We start from the raw sequence: 18,058 nt of genomic DNA on the forward strand, positions 1-18,058 counted from the left end.
CGTATCCAATAGGTGTGTGCACCTTTCACAAGTAAAAACAAAATCCAGTGTAGTTCAATCACAATCTTATCTGGGAGACGAAAGTGTATTTTCATTATTTGCTCCATAAGGCCAAAAAAGAAATAGGTCTGTTTACGGTAACATAGGCCAAAAAAATAGGGTCGGTAGGTCGGATTTTTTTTCTTTTTTTTCCCAAATGTCAAAAAAAAGTCTAGGGTCGCGCGAAAAAAATAGGGTCGGTCGGGTTACCGTAAACAGACTAATTTATTTTTTGGTGCCTAATCAGAACTGGTTGGCCCGATCCTGCCGTGCAGATGCTAACGGAGTCACTTCCTTACCTGGCAATTCCAACGTCCCCAGGCGAATGTCACCTGTGTCAGTGAGGAAGATGTTGTTGGGCTTCACGTCTCTGTGAAGCACTGCAGGTTTGTCCTCTGAAGGGATGTGCATGTACTGAAAATAAACACGACGCCATTACAGTAACTTTTAAACCGAAGATTCTAAGAAATAAATTGTTTGCTGTTGTTCTTTGACATGTTGTCGTTGTTGTTGTTGTTGTTGTTAACTAAATCTAAACAACGAAGTGACTGTGGTAAGATGAACAAAGTTAAAAAAAAAAAAAATATATATATATAAAGGATTACTGTACTCACCGATACAAGAACGAGACAAGACGGTACGAATTTTCGCTTATGGAAACTTCATTAGGAAAAACAAGATGTTGTTGTTGTTGTTATTGTTGTTATTGTTGTTGATGTTGTTGTAATTGTTGTTGTTGCTGTGTTTTTGTTTGCTTGCGATTTCATCCATCGCATCCCCCCCCCCTCTCCCAGATCTCTAATTCTCTTGCTCCCTGACTGTCTGCCTGCCTATGCGTTTCTCTCTCTCTCTCTCTCTCTCTCTCTCTCTCTCTCTCTCTCTCTCTCTCTCTCTCTCTCACTCTCTCTCTCTCTCTCTCTCTCTCTCTCTCTCTCTCTCTCTCTTTTTTTCGTGAATATCCGTGTAAATATGTGATTAGATTAGTCCCCTCTCTGGGCGAGGGCTGGTTGAAAAAAAGCTCGTTGTATTGCTTATGCCACAACCCTCGAAAAATAAAATTTGATTTGATTTGATTTGATCTCTCTGTTTGTCCGTGTGTCTGTGTGTCTGTCTGCCTGTCTGTCTGTCTCTCTCTATTTCTTTAACCGTCTCTCTGTCTGTCTGTCTGTCTGTCTGTCTGTGTGGGTCTCTCTCTCTCTCTCTCTCTCTCTCTCTCTCTCTCTCTCTCTCTCTCTCTCTCTCTCTCTCTTAAAAACAAAAAAAAAGACATGTATACTTCCAGCCCGCAGGCCATCTGCCAAAGCCAGGCAAGCAGAAGGTCCTCCGGTACTGTGGCTTTGCCCAGATTTTGGAGGAAGCCCCCGACATCCCCACCAGCACAGAACTCGGTGATGATGTACATGCGGTCCTCTTTGACGAAAGAGTTCACATACACCACCACGTGCTGGTGTTGTAACGTCTCCAGTACTTCTAGCTCCCTTTCCGCTATTATCTTGTTATCGTTGTCTGCCGTTGTCCATTGCATCACTTTCAAGGCGAACTGGAATTATCAAATCGCGTATCAACAATCCAAAAAAGGAGAGACTGCCAACCGTTCCAAAATTCATAATCAAACAACAAGAATGGTAGGTAGTTGGAACGTTGATTATTGGCAAAATAAAACGTTACATTTACATAAAAAAAAATTATTGTTTTGAATCTCTAAAACAAATCATTCACAAACATTTCTAACTGCTAGCATGCTACGACCATGTACCATCTTGGGACCGGGGACATTTTAAGATAAGTCAGGCCATCATTTTTTTTCATGTTTTTCTGCTGTGTCTTATGTTTATCCACGTTATAGGTCGATGTTATTCTGAATGTTTTCTTTTATCCTGAATGAACCGTTCCAAAATGGAACTTGTTCTTTTTTTTTAACATTCACATGTACGTCTATCTAATAGTCTTATTAATGGACAGACACTCTACACAATGGTCCCCAAATTCGATGTCCGGGAAGAGACTACTTCCAATTCAGTAGGGGGGCGACTATCCTCAACCCGGCTGGTGCCCAGGTGGCGGATAGAGGAACGGCCCCCAGATATGGGGGCCAGCTGCGAATATAGAATAAGCAGTCTCGGACAAACTAGCGGTGTCTTTACCAGAACGGCGTGGGTTGGCAGATGGCACTGACTACCCTATAAATGCCCTGCGTGTCCGATGACGGTTACACCATGCGAGTAAGAGCGGCTATAAAAGCTCTAGGCCCGGGGTGGGACCCCCGGTAAGAAATCCCCCATGTGTTCCCAGGGGCGGATCCAGGGGGGGGGGGGGTTCCGGAACCCCCCCCCCTCCACCCTTGCCTAATTATTTTTTTAAATGAAAATAAAGAACAACTAATGTTCAGATTGCACCAGATTGCTCCATTTTCCTTGATTTTCATCAACAATTTTCCCTAAAAGAAGTTTGGAAACCCACCCCCCCCCCTCCCTTTGAAAATGATGTGATCCGCCCCTGAAGAGAGTACCTGGGCCAAAAGATCAGAGCTACCAACTCTGCAAGCAAGGATTTCAAAGTAGAAAAACGGACGTTCACTGTATTTTTTCAACCACCAACGTCGCTGTGGATCTTCTGCCGTCTAACAGCACTAACATATATTCACTTATCTTCGTTAAGGCAGTAAGGCTACAGCGGGTTGAAGTGCAACTTACCTGATCTTTTTGGGCGTTTTCCACCAAAAAGACTTTGCCGAACGCGCCTTGACCCAGTAGTCCCTTGTTGATGATGCCGAAATCGGCGAGGCCAAGGTCGTCTGTGTCCGCCATGATGTTGCACGTGTTGTCAACGATAGCTTTAACGTTGTAGTCAACCTCAGAATAGTGCTCAAGCTGATGAGGTGTACCTGCTTAATTATGATTGAAAAATGAGATTATTGATGCATTAGAGAAAGAAAGAAAGAAAGAAGAAAGAAAGAAAGAAACTGAAAAAGAAAGAAAGAAAGAAAAAACTGAAAAAGAAAGAAAGAAAGAAAGAAACCAACCAACCAACCAACCCTTTCTTTTTTGCCTTTTTTTTGTTGTTTTTTTTGTTGTTGTTGTTGTTGGCGGGGAGCATCCTTCTTCATTGATTTTTTTTAAATTTTTTTTTTAAGTAATGTTTTTACTATAACATTAACATTACTATATCTAAATGTATTTTAAGCAACTTTTCTATATAACAATTCCCTCTCAAAAATGCATACAATATCCAGAGGGGAGCCATATCTATAAATACCAACACACATTTTGGCTATCACAATCAAATAATTCACATAACTTATTAGTGCCTTGGAACTTTGTGAATTTTCAAATACGCCCAAAAAAACTTCCTTTACGGTAATTTTAATAATCATATTATATTTACAATTCACTTTATCCTCAACGCATTTCCAAATGGACATAATTTTCGGGCAAAAGTAAAAAAAATGTTCAATATAATCAATTTCGTTCTCACAGTGAGTACAGCAATTACTCACGGAAATGCCTATTTTATACAATAAAATATTTGTGGGGTAAATATTGTGCAATATTTTCCAATGCAACATTCGCAATCTTGTTTCAGTGGTTACTTTGTTTACCATTAACCATTGCTCTTTTCCCGGCCTGAAATCAAATTTATGTTCCCAAAATTTAACTACAACCGGCTCCACATATTTTTCCTTTATAATTAATTTGCGAAATTGACAAGGCTTACTCAGGTTCTTTAAATCGTTGAATCCACATACATTTCCATTTGCAGAGCGTAGTGTTGCTGCTTTAACTGCTGTACAAATCACCCTATATTCAAAGTATCTTGTGGGCTTACATCCAACCTTCTGCTGCATAATATTAAAGGGCACAATCTCATTACCAACATATACATCCTTTACTCGACAAACGCCTGCTTTAATCCAGTCGCTAAAAAACAGGGTTTGGCCGCAATAGATTATATCCTTGCTGTTCCATAAACACGTATCTCTTAATAACATGTCTCCACCTACTGCTCTCTGAATCATGTCCTTATTTTTCAACCAACAAAAAGGCAAAAAAGAAAGGGTTGAAGCAGCCTGCATGCAACTGAGATTTAAAAAAAAAAGAAAAAAAAAACAAACCAACCAACCAACAAACAAACCAACCAACAAACAAACAAACAAACACAGGTACCAGCCAACAAAAGCTTGAACAAAGAAACACAAACAGAAACTAAAAGTCAACAAATCAAAGCGGTCACTGATGTGTAACCACCAGCATGAATGAACATAAATACCAGACAATGTGTGTGCTGGTTTGTTTTTCTTGCTAGATGGTTTGTCTGTTTGCTGCAACCACCACCACATTTTCATCTTTTGTTTATGAGTAGATGCAATAATTTACTCAGAGCGTGGTATGCCTCTCAACTGGCTGTCGCGGGGAATAACCCTGTCCATTGCCGGATCGCATTGTTAAGTTGTCTGAGATGCAAATTAGCTTCTACTGTACCGGTACCCCGTAGGGATTGGAACTCCGAAAGAGCCCCTCCCCCCCCCCCCTTATAAGATAAAGAAGATAATTATATAAGAAAATACAAATGTAAATATATATTTTTAAATATTGAAAAAAGACTGAAAACAAAAAGAACAAAACGTTAATGTAGAGAACTATTCTTTTTTGGTTTCTTCTGTCTCTGCCGGTTTGGTTTGTAGTGTTAAAAGACACAAATTGCACGATGACCCCCCCCCCCCCTCCTTCCACACATACACACACACACACACACATACACACACACACAAAAACACACACAACACACACACATCCCGTGTCACACACACACACACACACACACACACACACACCGTGACACACACACACACACACACACATACACACACACACTCACACATACACAAATCCCGTGTCACACACACACACACACACACACACACACACACATACCACCGCACACACACACACCGCACACACACACACACACAAATCCCGTGTCACACACACACACACACACACACACACACACACACACACACACACACACACACACACACACACGCACACACACACTCACGCACACACATAATAGCATAAGATTAAGTCTTTTTTCAGCAACACTGCTATACAATAGTCGAAGAGACTATAAGGTGTATCTAAACCGAACGAGTAAATAAAGTTAACAATTAAGCGAACAGTTTACAAGCAACAATCATGCAGGTTAGCGTTGCTCGATGTCCTTCTGGACACAATACTTACCTATACGATCAGAGGTATAAAGACGACACAATACTGACTTGCTTTTAAACAAGAAGACAGCAGAAAAAGGCTTACCTATACGATCAGAGGTATAAAGACGACACAATACTGACTTGCTTTTAAACAAGAAGACAGCAGAAAAAAGACTTACCAAAACGATCAGAGGTATAAAGACGACACAATACTGACTTGCTTTTAAACAAGTCGACAGCAGAAAAAAGGCTTACCTATACGATCAGAGGTATAAAGACGACTCAATACCGACTTGCTTTTAAACAAGAAGACAGCAGAAAAAAGGCTTACCTATACGATCAGAGGTATAAAGACGACACAATACTGACTTGCTTTTAAACAAGAAGACAGCAGAAAAAGGCTTACCTATACGATCAGAGGTATAAAGACGACACAATACTGACTTGCTTTTAAACAAGAAGACAGAAGAAAAAGGCTTACCTATACGATCAGAGGTATAAAGACGACACAATACTGACTTGCTTTTAAACAAGAAGACAGCAGAAAAAAGCTTACCTATTATATACGATCAGAGGTATACAGACGACACAATACTCACTTGCTTTGGCCATAAACAAGAATTAAGACAGCAGAAAAAAGCTTACCTATACGATCAGAGATATAAGGAAGATATACAGTACGATATGCGGTGTAAACTGCAACACTGCTTTCTTGAATCTCATGTTACAAGCGATAGAGACAAGTGCTGTATAAAACCTAGCACTGTAACATATATTCGCAATTCGCGTCACACTAGTCAACAAAGCGTATGCACACCCAAGAAGTGAATAGTTTCTCTTTCAAGTGCCACCACTCCTTGAAAGCCGTGTTCGAGTCCTGTCTACTCATACGTTTTTTGTTGGTTTGTTTTTGTGTGCGGTTATGCTGTATTCGTTTCTTTGTGCTAAATTGACCTCATTTCCCAGAAAAGGTGTGTACTGATGCGTCTATTGTTAATTTGTGTACCTTCTCATGGGCTTAGGGTGGACAGACACGATACATTACAGTATAGTACAGCACAGTATAGCACAGTACAGCGCAGCACAACACAGCACAGCACAGTACAGCACAGCGCAGCGCAGCACAGCACAGCACAGCACAGCACAGCACAGAGCAGCGCAGCGCAGCACAGCACAGCACAGCACAGTACAGTACAGTACAGTACAGTACAGTACAGTACAGAACAGCACAGCACAACACAGTACAGTACAGCACAGCGCAGTACAGCCAGTACAGTACAGAACAGCGCAGCGCAGCACAGCACAGTACAGAACAGTACAGTACAGTATAGTACAGTACAGAATGGTACAGTACAGTACCGTACAGTACAGCACAGCACAGTACAGTACAGTACAGCACCGAACAGCACAGCACAGTGCAGTAATGTACAGTAATGCAATACAATGCAATGCAATGCAATACAATGCAATGCAATGCAATGCAATACAATATAATACAATACTATACACCACCGTGACAATACAACACAATACGATACGATGCGATACTATACGATACGATATATACAACGACATAACACATACGCTATTTTTTTTTTTTTACTTCTTTTTTACATTTAGTCAAGTTTTGACTAAATGTTTTAACATAGAGGGGGAATCGAGACGAGGGTCGTGGTGTGTGTGTGTGTGTCTGTCTGTTTGTGCGTGTGTGTGTAGAGCGATTCAGACCAAACTACTGGACCGATCTTTATGAAATTTTGACATGAGAGTTCCTGGGAATTATATCCCTGGACTTTTTTCATTTTTTCGATAAATACTTTTGATGACGTCATATCCGGCTTTTTGTAAAAGTTGAGGCGGCACTGTCACACCCTCATTTTTCAATCAAATTGATTGAAATTTTTGTAAAGCAATCTTCGACGAAGGCCGGACTTCGGTATTGCATTTCAGCTTGGTGGTTTAAAAATTAATTAATGACTTTGGTCATTAAAAATCTGAAAATTGTAATAATTTTTTTTTATATAAAACGATCCAAATTTACGTTCATCTTATTCTACATCATTTCCTAATTCCAAAAACATATAAATATGTTATATTTGGATTAAAAACAAGCTCTGAAAATGAAAAAAATTAAAAATTATGATCAAAATTAAATTTCCCAAATCGATTTAAAAACAATTTCATCTTATTCCTTGTCGGTTCCTGATTCCAAAATCATATAGATATGATATGTTTGGATTAAAAACACGCTCAGAAAGTTAAAACGAAGAGAGGTACAGAAAAGCGTGCTATGCAGCACAGCGAAACCACTACCGCGCTGAACAGGCTCGTCAGTTTCACTCCGTTTTGCACAAGCGGCGGACTACGGTCATTGTGAAAAAATGCAGTGCGTTCAGTTTCATTCTGTGAGTTCCACAGATTGACTAAATGTAGTAATTTCGCCTCACGCGATTTGTTGTTTTAATGGATTCCTCTTTTCTTTCAAACCGAACACATTATGCTCAAATGTTACTGGCAAGATGTCCATGCGTATGTTTATATGTATGGACGAACACGACAGAAAGAGTAGTTGCATTGTTGTTTATCTGTGTGTCTGCCTATTTCGGTCTGTCGGTCTCTCCCTTTCTCTTGTGCGCAAAAGAGCGAGTGTGTGTGTGTGTGTGTGTGTGTGTGTGTGTGTGTGTGTGTGTGTGTGTGTGTGTGCGCGTGTGTGTGAGTGTGTGTGTGTGGGTGTGGGTGTGTGTGTGTGCGCGTGCGCGTATGTGGTCTGCGTGTGTGTGTGTGTGTGTATGTGTGTGTGTATGTGTGTGTGTGTGTGTGTGTGTATGTATGTGTGTGTGTGTATGTGTGTGTGTGTGTGTATGTGTGTGTGTGTGTGTGTGTATGTGTGTGTGTGTGTATGTATGTGTGTGTGTATGTGTGTGTCACAGTGTATGTGTGTGTGTATGTATGTGTGTGTGTGTGTGTGTGTGTGTGTGTGTGTGTGTATGTATGTGTGTGTGTGTATGTGTGTGTGTGTGTATGTGTGTGTGTGTATGTGTGTGTGTGTGTGTGTGTGAATGTGTGTGTGAGTGTGTGTATGTATGTATATGTGTGTGTGTGTGTGTGTGTATGTATATGTGTGTGTGTATGTATGTATATGTGTGTGTGTGTGTGTGTGTGTGTGTATGTGTGTGTGCTAAGAAAACACAGGTTAAAAGAAGAAGGAAATAATCAATTATCAAGGACGGTTCCGGGTAATTTCATTACAGGTTTTTGAAAAACGGTTTCAGCTAGTGTTTTTTACGATTGCAGGTACGGTAGACTGTCATAACCACAGCCGGATTGCAAAGAACGGCACTGATTTGATAAAAATTTAAAGGCTGACATAGTCCTATTTAATTTGTTTAATTACTTCCAGGGCTTTTCCCATCGTTGCGGGGATGTATAAATTAAGCTTCCTGCAAAGTTTTAGGTTTGAAGTCCTTACCAATTACGAGAAATAATTAATTCTTTATTGCATTGTTTAGCAACAGTTCTCCAGGACTTTGGCTATTTTTAGACCGTTGACGTCACTTCGTGACATTTCGTAAACCAAAGATGGCGTTTGAGACTGTTCTGTTTACATTCGATACTATCAACACCACTTTGCAATACTGAAATATTTTTTTCTGTGTTCGAAAGCTACAGCCAATCGTTATTATATCCCCTTAAGTACAGTTGTATAACATTATTGGCACATGTAAACAATATGAATTAATTAATGAACGCTACGAATATGGCAGCCTTTATAAGCACTCGCTCACTCACTCACTCACTCATTCACTAACTGTACGCACAACTGCATATCGATAGCTGAGTGTAGCCGTTGCACAAACTGGCTCCTCAGATAAGCCCGGCCACGCAAAATCAGGTCAGATTTTCATTGGCTAACGGCAGCTAAACGGAAGTTTGCCTCAGAAGCATGACCTTTTACACTCCAGCCTTCGCTAACCTTTAAAGGTAAAAACTAAAGATCAACGTACCTGCTGAGGGCTCCGTGCCTTCTTTGGCCTGTGGAAGAGAAGAATGTCAATTTATAGGTATTTAAAGTTGACGAAAAAATAGATATCGCTAATATTTTGTGTGATATTTTCAAAGTGTGAGTGATGAAACAAGTGTAACAAAAATGAGAGAAATCACTCAGACAGATTTTATGCTTTTTCTTTCTTTCTTTCTTTCTTTATTTGGTGTTTAACGTCGTTTTCAACCGTTCAAGGTTATATCGCGACGGGGAAAGGGGGGGGGGGGGAGATAGCCACTTGTTAATTGTTTCTTGTTCACAAAAGCACTAATCAAAAAATTTGCTCCAGGGGCTTGCAACGTAGTACAATATAATTATGACCTTACTGGGAGAATGCAAGTTTCCAGTACAAAGGACTTAACATTTCTTACACTCTGCTTGACTAAAATCTTTACAAACATTGACTATATTCTATACAAGAAACACTTAACAAGGGTAAAAAGAGAAACAGAATCCGTTAGTCGCCTCTTACGACATGCTGGGGAGCATCGGGTAAATTCTTCCCCCTAACCCGCGGGTTGAAAATGATCACATGCCAAAATTCAGATAAACGAGGGTTGGGTAGTTGAATGGGGTCAATCGCTGTCGGATGTTTTTGATGATGCTAGTCTACCGCAGCTTACAAGTCAGTTTTTGATATTAGCAAGATCTAGATCAGCACTTTTCAGGACGTTTACGGGAACCTGTACGGGTAACGTCATCAAATCTATTTTTACGTCACGCGTTTGCCAAGCTCTGCAGTCTTGGTGGGAGCAAAACAACGTATGCATTTGGAACATTGGAGAAAAAAGTGAGTCACGGGTGATGCAATATCTACACGTACATGTACAGGTCTTTGCTACACGTTCGACCATCTAGAACACTGTATTATCATTTTTATAACTATCGGTTGACGTCACTGGGATGGTTTGCATGGTAGTCAACAAGCAATTAACCACAAAGAATAATATATACCACTTTTTTTTTAAAGATACTGCGGTGCTTTACCACTCATCAATTAATACATTGGAAGGAAGCATAAACCTTGTTTTGAGGTCTGTTTTCTGATTTCGCCGACACTTTATAAAATTAATGGAATCAAAATCGATATGTCTGACGTCGAACCTCCTCATTATCTCAAACGCTCTTATCTAAGTCATGAATAACTATACCAATAACAAGCTTGGGCCTCACGGACAATGGCGGGCGCCGTATTTTGCAAAAATGGCGACATTGTGCACAACGAGAAGTGTGCACTGAAAAAAACCACAATATCTCAAGAGATGAGAACAGGCTAATTGGGTATAATTTGTTAACAAATGCGTGTCAAAAACAAACACTCCAGATAAAAACAGGTAAGATCATTCTTACCAAAGAATCCGGTTTTGTCTTTTTGACCGTTGCTTGAACAACAGTTGACTGATTCGACGTCGTGAACGGCGCATCAACTGTATGTGGGGATAACGTAGCTGTTTCTGCATCTTCTCGTCTGCCACGCATGCGGTGGTTCAACTTGTCGTGGTAGGCCAGCATTGAATCCCCTTTCATATCCAGGCTTTCGTGGAGTTTCATCGGATTGTCTGTAAGGTCGTCTGTTGGCTGTGGGTTGAGCTCCCTGTTTGTTGTCAGGAATTCCAGGAGTTGGTAACGTGTTAGGAGTTCAAGTGGCTGTGGTGGAAGTACAAGTAAAACATATTCGTATGAACATGGCTGTATTTGTCTGCCAGCGCTTAGGCAACATTGCGTGTACATGTATTTGTGAAAGTGTGTGTGTGTGTGTGTGTGTGTGTGTGTGTGTGTGTGTGTGTGTTTGTGTATGTATGTGTGTGTGTGTGTGTGCGTATGTCTGTGTGTATCTGTGTCTGTACGTGAGGCGGGGTTTAGGTATTGCGGAAGAAATCTCTTTTTCAGAAACAATTGTGTGAGGTGAAATAATCTGAACATTTATTTATGATGTTCAAGTGATTTCAAACGTGTCTATTAATATCGACTGGCATATATCTAATCTCGACAACGAAAGCTTCCAAAGTCGGTCAACTCTACAATTGGGAAGTGTTTCCAAGGATTCATTTGCCAGATTTTATTCTGCGTTTTGAAAATAGAAACCTAACTTAAAAAAAGTATGATATTGTATTCTTGTTATTGTTGTTGTTGTTGTTGATGTTGTTGTTGTTGGTGCTGTTGTTGCTGCTGTTGTTGTTGTTGTTGTTGCTGCTTAATTTTCAGAAACAGAAATGTAAAACAAATTGACAGAAGACCAGATTTCTAATTTGTTTTGGCCTCGTGATGAAATAGATTTGTTTTCTGTCAGGACAGAGCATAAGTTGTCTGAAATAGACTCAGGCTTACTTTCTCTTCTCTGTGAACACCGTCTTGAAGAAGATCAGAATCCAAAATGGCCGACGCTGTAATCCTTTTCTCAACATTTTCCAGCAACATCATGCCAACAAGATCATCGAGATGTTAGCTATATTCTTCCGGAAGTCTTTCACGCTGCAAAACACACAAACACACACGCAAACACGCACATTACATTTTTATTTTATTAGAATATTAAGATCTTTAAAGGCATACTCAGCTTCCCGTAAACCATCAGTTTCTGGTCACAGACACTGTCAGGCTTTTACACACAGTACAAACACCCTTTCGTTTAAACACTCACCGCTTGAGAACATCCTTGGTGCCCTCCATAAAGAGCGAGCATTTTTCAAAGAATTTATTTTTGCGTGGCCAGCCGGATTGTCAGTACCACAATCGGATGCCTCGTTTTGGCGCTAGAAATAACTTTTAAAATCTAAATAATAAATTGACAGCTTGTAACACAAACATTCTTAAATCATAAAATATCTCCTTTCATCAAGACAAGATCAGTACAGCTCGAAGTTTTGAAAGTTTAAAACAAAGGTAGCCCGGAAGCAGCTGCTAGGTCACGCAAGGTCGTGTTGCAGACGAATGTTCTGCATAGCGCTTGCTATTTGAAGCCATCGCCGCCGATAAGTTCGTGTGACTCGCAGCCGTTTGTTGCGTTTTAGATTCAGAGGTACACAATAACGTGCTATTGCAGATACAGCGAGTCGCATTGGAATCACAAACTGACGACTAAATTGTGAAAAAAAAGGAAAGTGGATCACACGGGTTCACGATAGCTCAGGGGTTAGATAAACCACGAAATCTAAATAGCCATTAAAACGAACTGTGTCATTTAATGCTGTTAAATGCTATTGCAAGTGTGTTCCATCAGGTTAGAACTGCTTTTTTCGTGAGGCTGGGCCTATAAGGACAAGATATGGGTTATATGATAAATCGAGTTTTACGCCCTCACGGCTGTTGATGAGATACACAAGTGTATGCGTGTTTAGGTGGTATCAGCCATCTACACTTATGGCAGAATGACCGAGGTCTTTTAATTTTACGTGCCATCGTGGTGACACGGGGGTGGGACATGGCTTCCGTCTCTGGGTCTGCACATAAAGTTGACCCGGGTCTGTCCCGGTCCGAATTCGAACCTGCGACCTTTCGATCACAAGTCCAGTGATCTACCAACTGAGCTACCGGGCCCCCGGACGTCACAACAGTGCGGCCTCAACTTTTGTCAAAAGCCGAGAACAAAAATTCGATATAAAGTTTTATAAAAATCAGTCCGGTAGTTTTCCTGGAATTGGTGTACACACACACACACACACACACACACACACACACACACACACACACACACACACACACACACACACACACACACACACACACACACACACACACACATCACTACCCTCGTTCCGATTCCCGGTCTATGTTAAAACATTTAGTCAAAATTTACAAAAATAGTCAGACAGACAGACAGATATACGGTTCGACCTGTGGACAAACACACGGAGTAACAGACATCATACAAATACTTATACAAAGACATAAACAGACCGACCGACAACCAGACCGACAGTTAGACACACACACACACACACACACACACACACACACACACACACACACGCACGCACGCACGCACACACACACACACACACACACACACATACACACACACACACACACCGAGCGACAGACACACATAGACACATACAAAGACATAAACAAACTGACCGACACACAGACCGACAGTTACACACACACACACACACACACACACACACACACACACCCACACACACACACACACACCCACACACACACACACCGAGCGACAGACACACATACACATACAAAGACATGAACAGACTGACCGACACACAGACCGACAAACTTAGACACTCAGACGCAAGCACAAACAAACAGTTAAACAATACACTCACAGTCCTCACAGTGACATTTTCAAGGAGGTCCTTAGAGGCCGGATTGTAGCCTTCAGTTCTTGTCGCCATCTCTCCCACAAGGCAGCCGAGGCTCCAGATGTCCGCCTGACACAAAGAGGTTGAGAACACTACATGGCTTGCTGTGTCGAACCAGATTTACACGAGTTGCTTTTTACATTTAGTCAAGTTTTGACTAAATATTTTAACATAGAGGGGGAATCGAAACGAGGGTCGTGGTGTATGTGTGTGTGTGTGTGTGTGTGTGTGTGTGTGTGTGTGTGTGTGTGTCTGTGTGTGCATGTGTCTGTGTGTGTGTGTAGAGCGATTCAGACTAAACTACTGGACCGATCTTTATGAAATTTGACATGAGAGTTCCTGGGAATGATATCCCCGGAAATATTTTTCTTTTTTTCGATAAATGTCTTTGATGACGTCATATCCGGCTTTTTGTAAAAGTTGAGGCGGCACTGTCACACCCTCATTTTTCAATCAAATTGATTGAAATTTTGGCCAAGCAATCTTCGACGAAGGCCGGACTTCGGTATTGCATTTCAGTTTGGTGGCTTAAAAATTAATTAATGACTTTGGTCATTAAAAATCTGAAAATTGTAACAAAATTTTTTTTTATAAAACGATCCAAATTTACGTTCATCTTATTCTTCATCATTTTCTGATTCCAAAAACATACATATGTTATATTTGGATTAAAAACAAGCTCTGAAAATTAAAAATATAAAAATTATGATTAAAATTAAATTTCCGAAATCGTTTCAAAAACTATTTCATCTTATTCCTTGTCGGTTCCTGATTCCAAAAACATATAGATATGATATGTTTGGATTAAAAACACGCGCAGAAAGTTAAAACGAAGAGAGGTACAGTAAAGCGTGCTATGAAGCACAGCGCAACCGCTGCCGCGCCAAACAGGCTCGTCACTTTCACTGCCTTTTGCACTAGCGGCGGACTACGTTCAGTTTCATTCTGTGAGTTCCACAGCTTGACTAAATGTAGTAATTTCGCCTTACGCGACTTGTTTAAATATTGAGCTACCAGCGAAAGCGAGCTTTTCAGTATTTGAAAAAGCAACGAGTGTTAATCTGGTATGACACAGCAAGCCATGTAGTATTCTGTTTATCCAACAGACTATACTGTGTATTTTACTCAAAACGTCCCGCAGTCGAGGCATCTTCTTCTTCTTCTTCTTCTTCTGCGTTCGTGGGCTGAAACTCCCTCGTACACTCGTGTTTTTGCACGAGTGGAATTTTACGTGTATGACCGTTTTTACCCCGCCATTAAGGCAGCCATACGCCACTTTCGGAGGAGCAGTCGAGGCATCCAAATTGAAGACGCTTCTTTTTGGAACCTCGATCGCTTCCAAAGCCTCGTGCAATCTTTAACGTCAAAGCAAAGAAACGTCACTCTAGAAAGTATAGCGTGACGTGCAAGTTCTTACAATTCTTCCAGGGGAAACAGCAGGTGCAAAGGTGTTTCCATAATGACGTTTGTCTCGGTAAATTTGGCATCATAAGCTGTGGAAAAGCAGGTTCCTGTCAGACTAGTTTGACACTAACTCATTTACATGATATACACACGTGCAAGGGCGGATCTGGGGGGGGGGGTTACACGGGTTACGTAACCACCCCCACCCCCCAAAAAAAGAGGTAATTTATTGGCTCAGGATGCACCAGATAGCTCTATTTTGCTTCTTTGGATAAACAAAATTTCCGGGGGGCATGCCCCCGGACCCCCCTAGAGGCTTAGGCGCCTTCGGCGCCGTCAACTTGTATCTTCGCAGTCATTTTGTAACCCCCCCCCCCTCCAAAGTGAATTGATCCGCCCTTGCACGTGTGGTTTAAACGATATTGTTATCTCACGAGTGGCCTCTCTCACGTATGTAGGATACACAGGTTCAGCACCTTGAATTCCATAATACGTACCAGGTACGTACTTTGCTACACGTATCATAATAAAACGAATCCTACACACCCCTATACCGGGGGTGTAAAAATCAATACTTTTGAAAGGGAAGCAACAACAGTATATAAATTGCCCTTTGAATCAAAAAACAAGAATGGTGTGTTATTGGAACGTTTAATTTATGACACAACTTTGGAACGTTTAATTTATGACACAACTTTGGAACGTTTAATGTATGACACAACTTTGGAACGTTTAATTTATGACACAACTTTGGAACGTTTAATTTATGACACAACTTTGGAACGTTTAATTTATGACACAACTTTGGAACGTTTAATTTATGACACAACTTTGGAACGTTTAATTTATGACACAACTTTGGAACGTTTAATTTATGACACAACTTTGGAACGTTTAATTTATGACACAACTTTGGAACGTTTAATTTATGACACAACTTTGGAACGTTGGCAGTCTACCTGTTTTTGGATGATTGCCCTTTGAATGTATGTAAGATGATTGCCTCCGCCGGAGATCATTTTCTTATATTTGGTCTAATTGTTATACCTTCAATGTTATATTTTCGTTTCCCATCTCCCCCCTTTCCCTCGTCGCGATATAACCTTCGTGGTTGAAAACGACGTTAAACACCAAATAAAGAAAGAAAGATATTTTCGTTGTGGTGTTTTACAAAAAAATTCCTCCGGCAGTCAAGACCAAGGGGTTAGAGACAGACAGACAGACAGACAGACAATCAGACAAGACAGACAGACAGACAGACCGACAATCAGACAAGACAGACAGACAGACAGACCGACAATCAGACAAGACAGACAGACGGACAGACAGACAGACAATCAGACAAGACAGACAAACAAACAGACAGACAGACAGACAGACAGACCGACAATCAGACAAGACAGACAGACAGACCGACAATCAGACAAGACAGACAGACCGACAATCAGACAAGACAGACAGACAGACAGACAGACAGACAAGACAGACAGACAGACCGACAATCAGACAAGACAGACAGACAGACAGACAGACAGGCAGACAGGCAGACAGACAGACAGACCGACAATCAGACAAGACAGACAGACAGACATACAGACAGACATGCTGACAGACACGTATTTTCTTCACGTGCAACAGATATCCATCTTCAATGACGAGAGCTGATAACAAACTTGGCATGATCTAGTTTGTATTACGACACCAAAGCTGACAAGAATTGCAGACGCCGTTACCTTGGAGTTGTAGGGCAATTTGCGCAGAACCTCAGGGCTCATGGTGGCAGGTGTTCCACAGAACGTGTCGGCCATGGCTTCATGGTCCTCTAGAATTCTGGGAAGTATAAGAAATATTTTGTAATGCATCTTCTCAGTGTTGTGCAACAGCAGCAACGACATGCTAGATAGTGGACATACGCGCAGCAGGCAGGAAAAAAGCAAAGGGGTCCCCACAGGCGTCTAAAGGAGAACGTCCCGAGCCTCCTTATTTCAATGTTTAGATGACCGTCCTTGGACCTCTCAGAGTAACTCTAGGAGGTTCCAAGACCAGATCCAGTCCTTTGTGGGGTTTTTGTGTTTTGTTTTTTGGAGGGCATATTTCTCTCCGACATGTGATCCCTATTATAGTGCTTATGTTGATCTAATGTCGACTTTCACAAGTTCTCTGAGCCGTTCACAAAAGCATTTTGGTCCAATCGGTTAAATATACCCCGTAAATTCACGTCGATACATATTAAGCACAAACTTTTTCTCATCTAAATTACAATAACTAGCCAAATGTGGCTCAGCGACCAGTTTATTTTTTTTAATTTTTTTATTTTTTAACATTTTAACTTAGCCGGCCACTGCTAGATCTGCGTCGGTTTAATTAAGCCTCCTTTCAGCTGTAGTTCCCGCGCCAAACTGGTTTTGGTGCCTGCACAAATTTAAAAGCCTAGCACGCAATAACGGTCCGAAAACAGTATTGACGGTACACAAGATAACGGACATGTAGTACGTCATATGACCAGCTCTTTTCACGTACAGTGCGTCGCTGGAGCCCCGTCATGAAGTAGTGGTACGTCTTTTCGGCTTCTACAGTATGCACAGTTTTGGGAGCCCTGAAAACTGCAGCAGTATTTATGCAAAAGCAGAGGCGGCAGCACTGCTTCTAAACTGGGCAGTAGCAGCAGCAGTAGGCGTCAAAACACAACAGAGACCATACAGATGATGACATTTTCAGTACGTTCGGGAGGAGAAGCTCAAGACTGTGACCTGTACATGAAGATCTTTCTTTCTTTCTTTATTTGGTGTTTAACGTCGTTTTCAACCATTCAAGGTTATATCGCGACGGTACATGAAGATTCTGTGCCTCGTTTTATAAAACGCTGAGGAGTAACTTAGCCAGACGGGCAAAGAATCAGCCAGCGGCAACCATTATTGTCACTGAATTGGCCTTGATTGGACTGAAAAGATCGTCAAATTTAACATTGCGATGACAAAACCTGGCGGGGTGTGACCCTTAGCAGTGCCGAATTTCGCGTTGGGGGTAGGGGGGGGGGGG

The 18,058-nt window shown here is 41.3% G+C and overlaps 1 protein-coding gene across 2 annotated transcripts; it reads right to left on the reverse strand.

Annotated features, from left to right (window-relative positions):
* Positions 1-267: 267 nt before the first annotated feature.
* LOC138955417 (ribosomal protein S6 kinase 2 beta-like) lies at positions 268-16,890 on the reverse strand. 2 transcript variants are annotated; one of them, XM_070327032.1, is made up of 8 exons: positions 16,753-16,890; positions 13,580-13,684; positions 11,622-11,765; positions 10,644-10,940; positions 9,256-9,283; positions 2,733-2,923; positions 1,316-1,579; positions 268-453 (listed from the first exon to the last, which is right to left on the reverse strand). In XM_070327032.1, exons 3-8 carry the CDS (start codon positions 11,712-11,714, stop codon positions 283-285), a joined length of 1,044 nt encoding a protein of 347 aa, XP_070183133.1. In that variant the 5' UTR covers positions 11,715-11,765; positions 13,580-13,684; positions 16,753-16,890; the 3' UTR covers positions 268-282. The 2 variants fall into 2 exon arrangements, with proteins under 2 accessions (XP_070183133.1, XP_070183132.1); XM_070327031.1 differs by having other exon boundaries at positions 2,733-2,926.
* Between the last annotated feature and the right edge of the window lie 1,168 nt (positions 16,891-18,058).

This window comes from Littorina saxatilis, unplaced genomic scaffold (genome assembly GCF_037325665.1).
Source record: "Littorina saxatilis isolate snail1 unplaced genomic scaffold, US_GU_Lsax_2.0 scaffold_2072, whole genome shotgun sequence".
NCBI lineage: Eukaryota > Metazoa > Mollusca > Gastropoda > Littorinimorpha > Littorinidae > Littorina > Littorina saxatilis.

Excerpts from the sequence above, each read along its gene's own strand:
- LOC138955417 (XM_070327031.1), bottom strand. The coding sequence starts at position 11,714 with ATGATGTTGCTGGAAAATGTTGAGAAAAGGATTACAGCGTCGGCCATT. Across the intron at positions 9,284-10,643 it reads AGACAAAACCGGATTCTTTG|GCCAAAGAAGGCACGGAGCC; the intron begins GTAAGAATGATC and ends TCTCTTCCACAG. Across the intron at positions 2,927-9,255 it reads AGGCACGGAGCCCTCAGCAG|CAGGTACACCTCATCAGCTT; the intron begins GTACGTTGATCT and ends ATCATAATTAAG.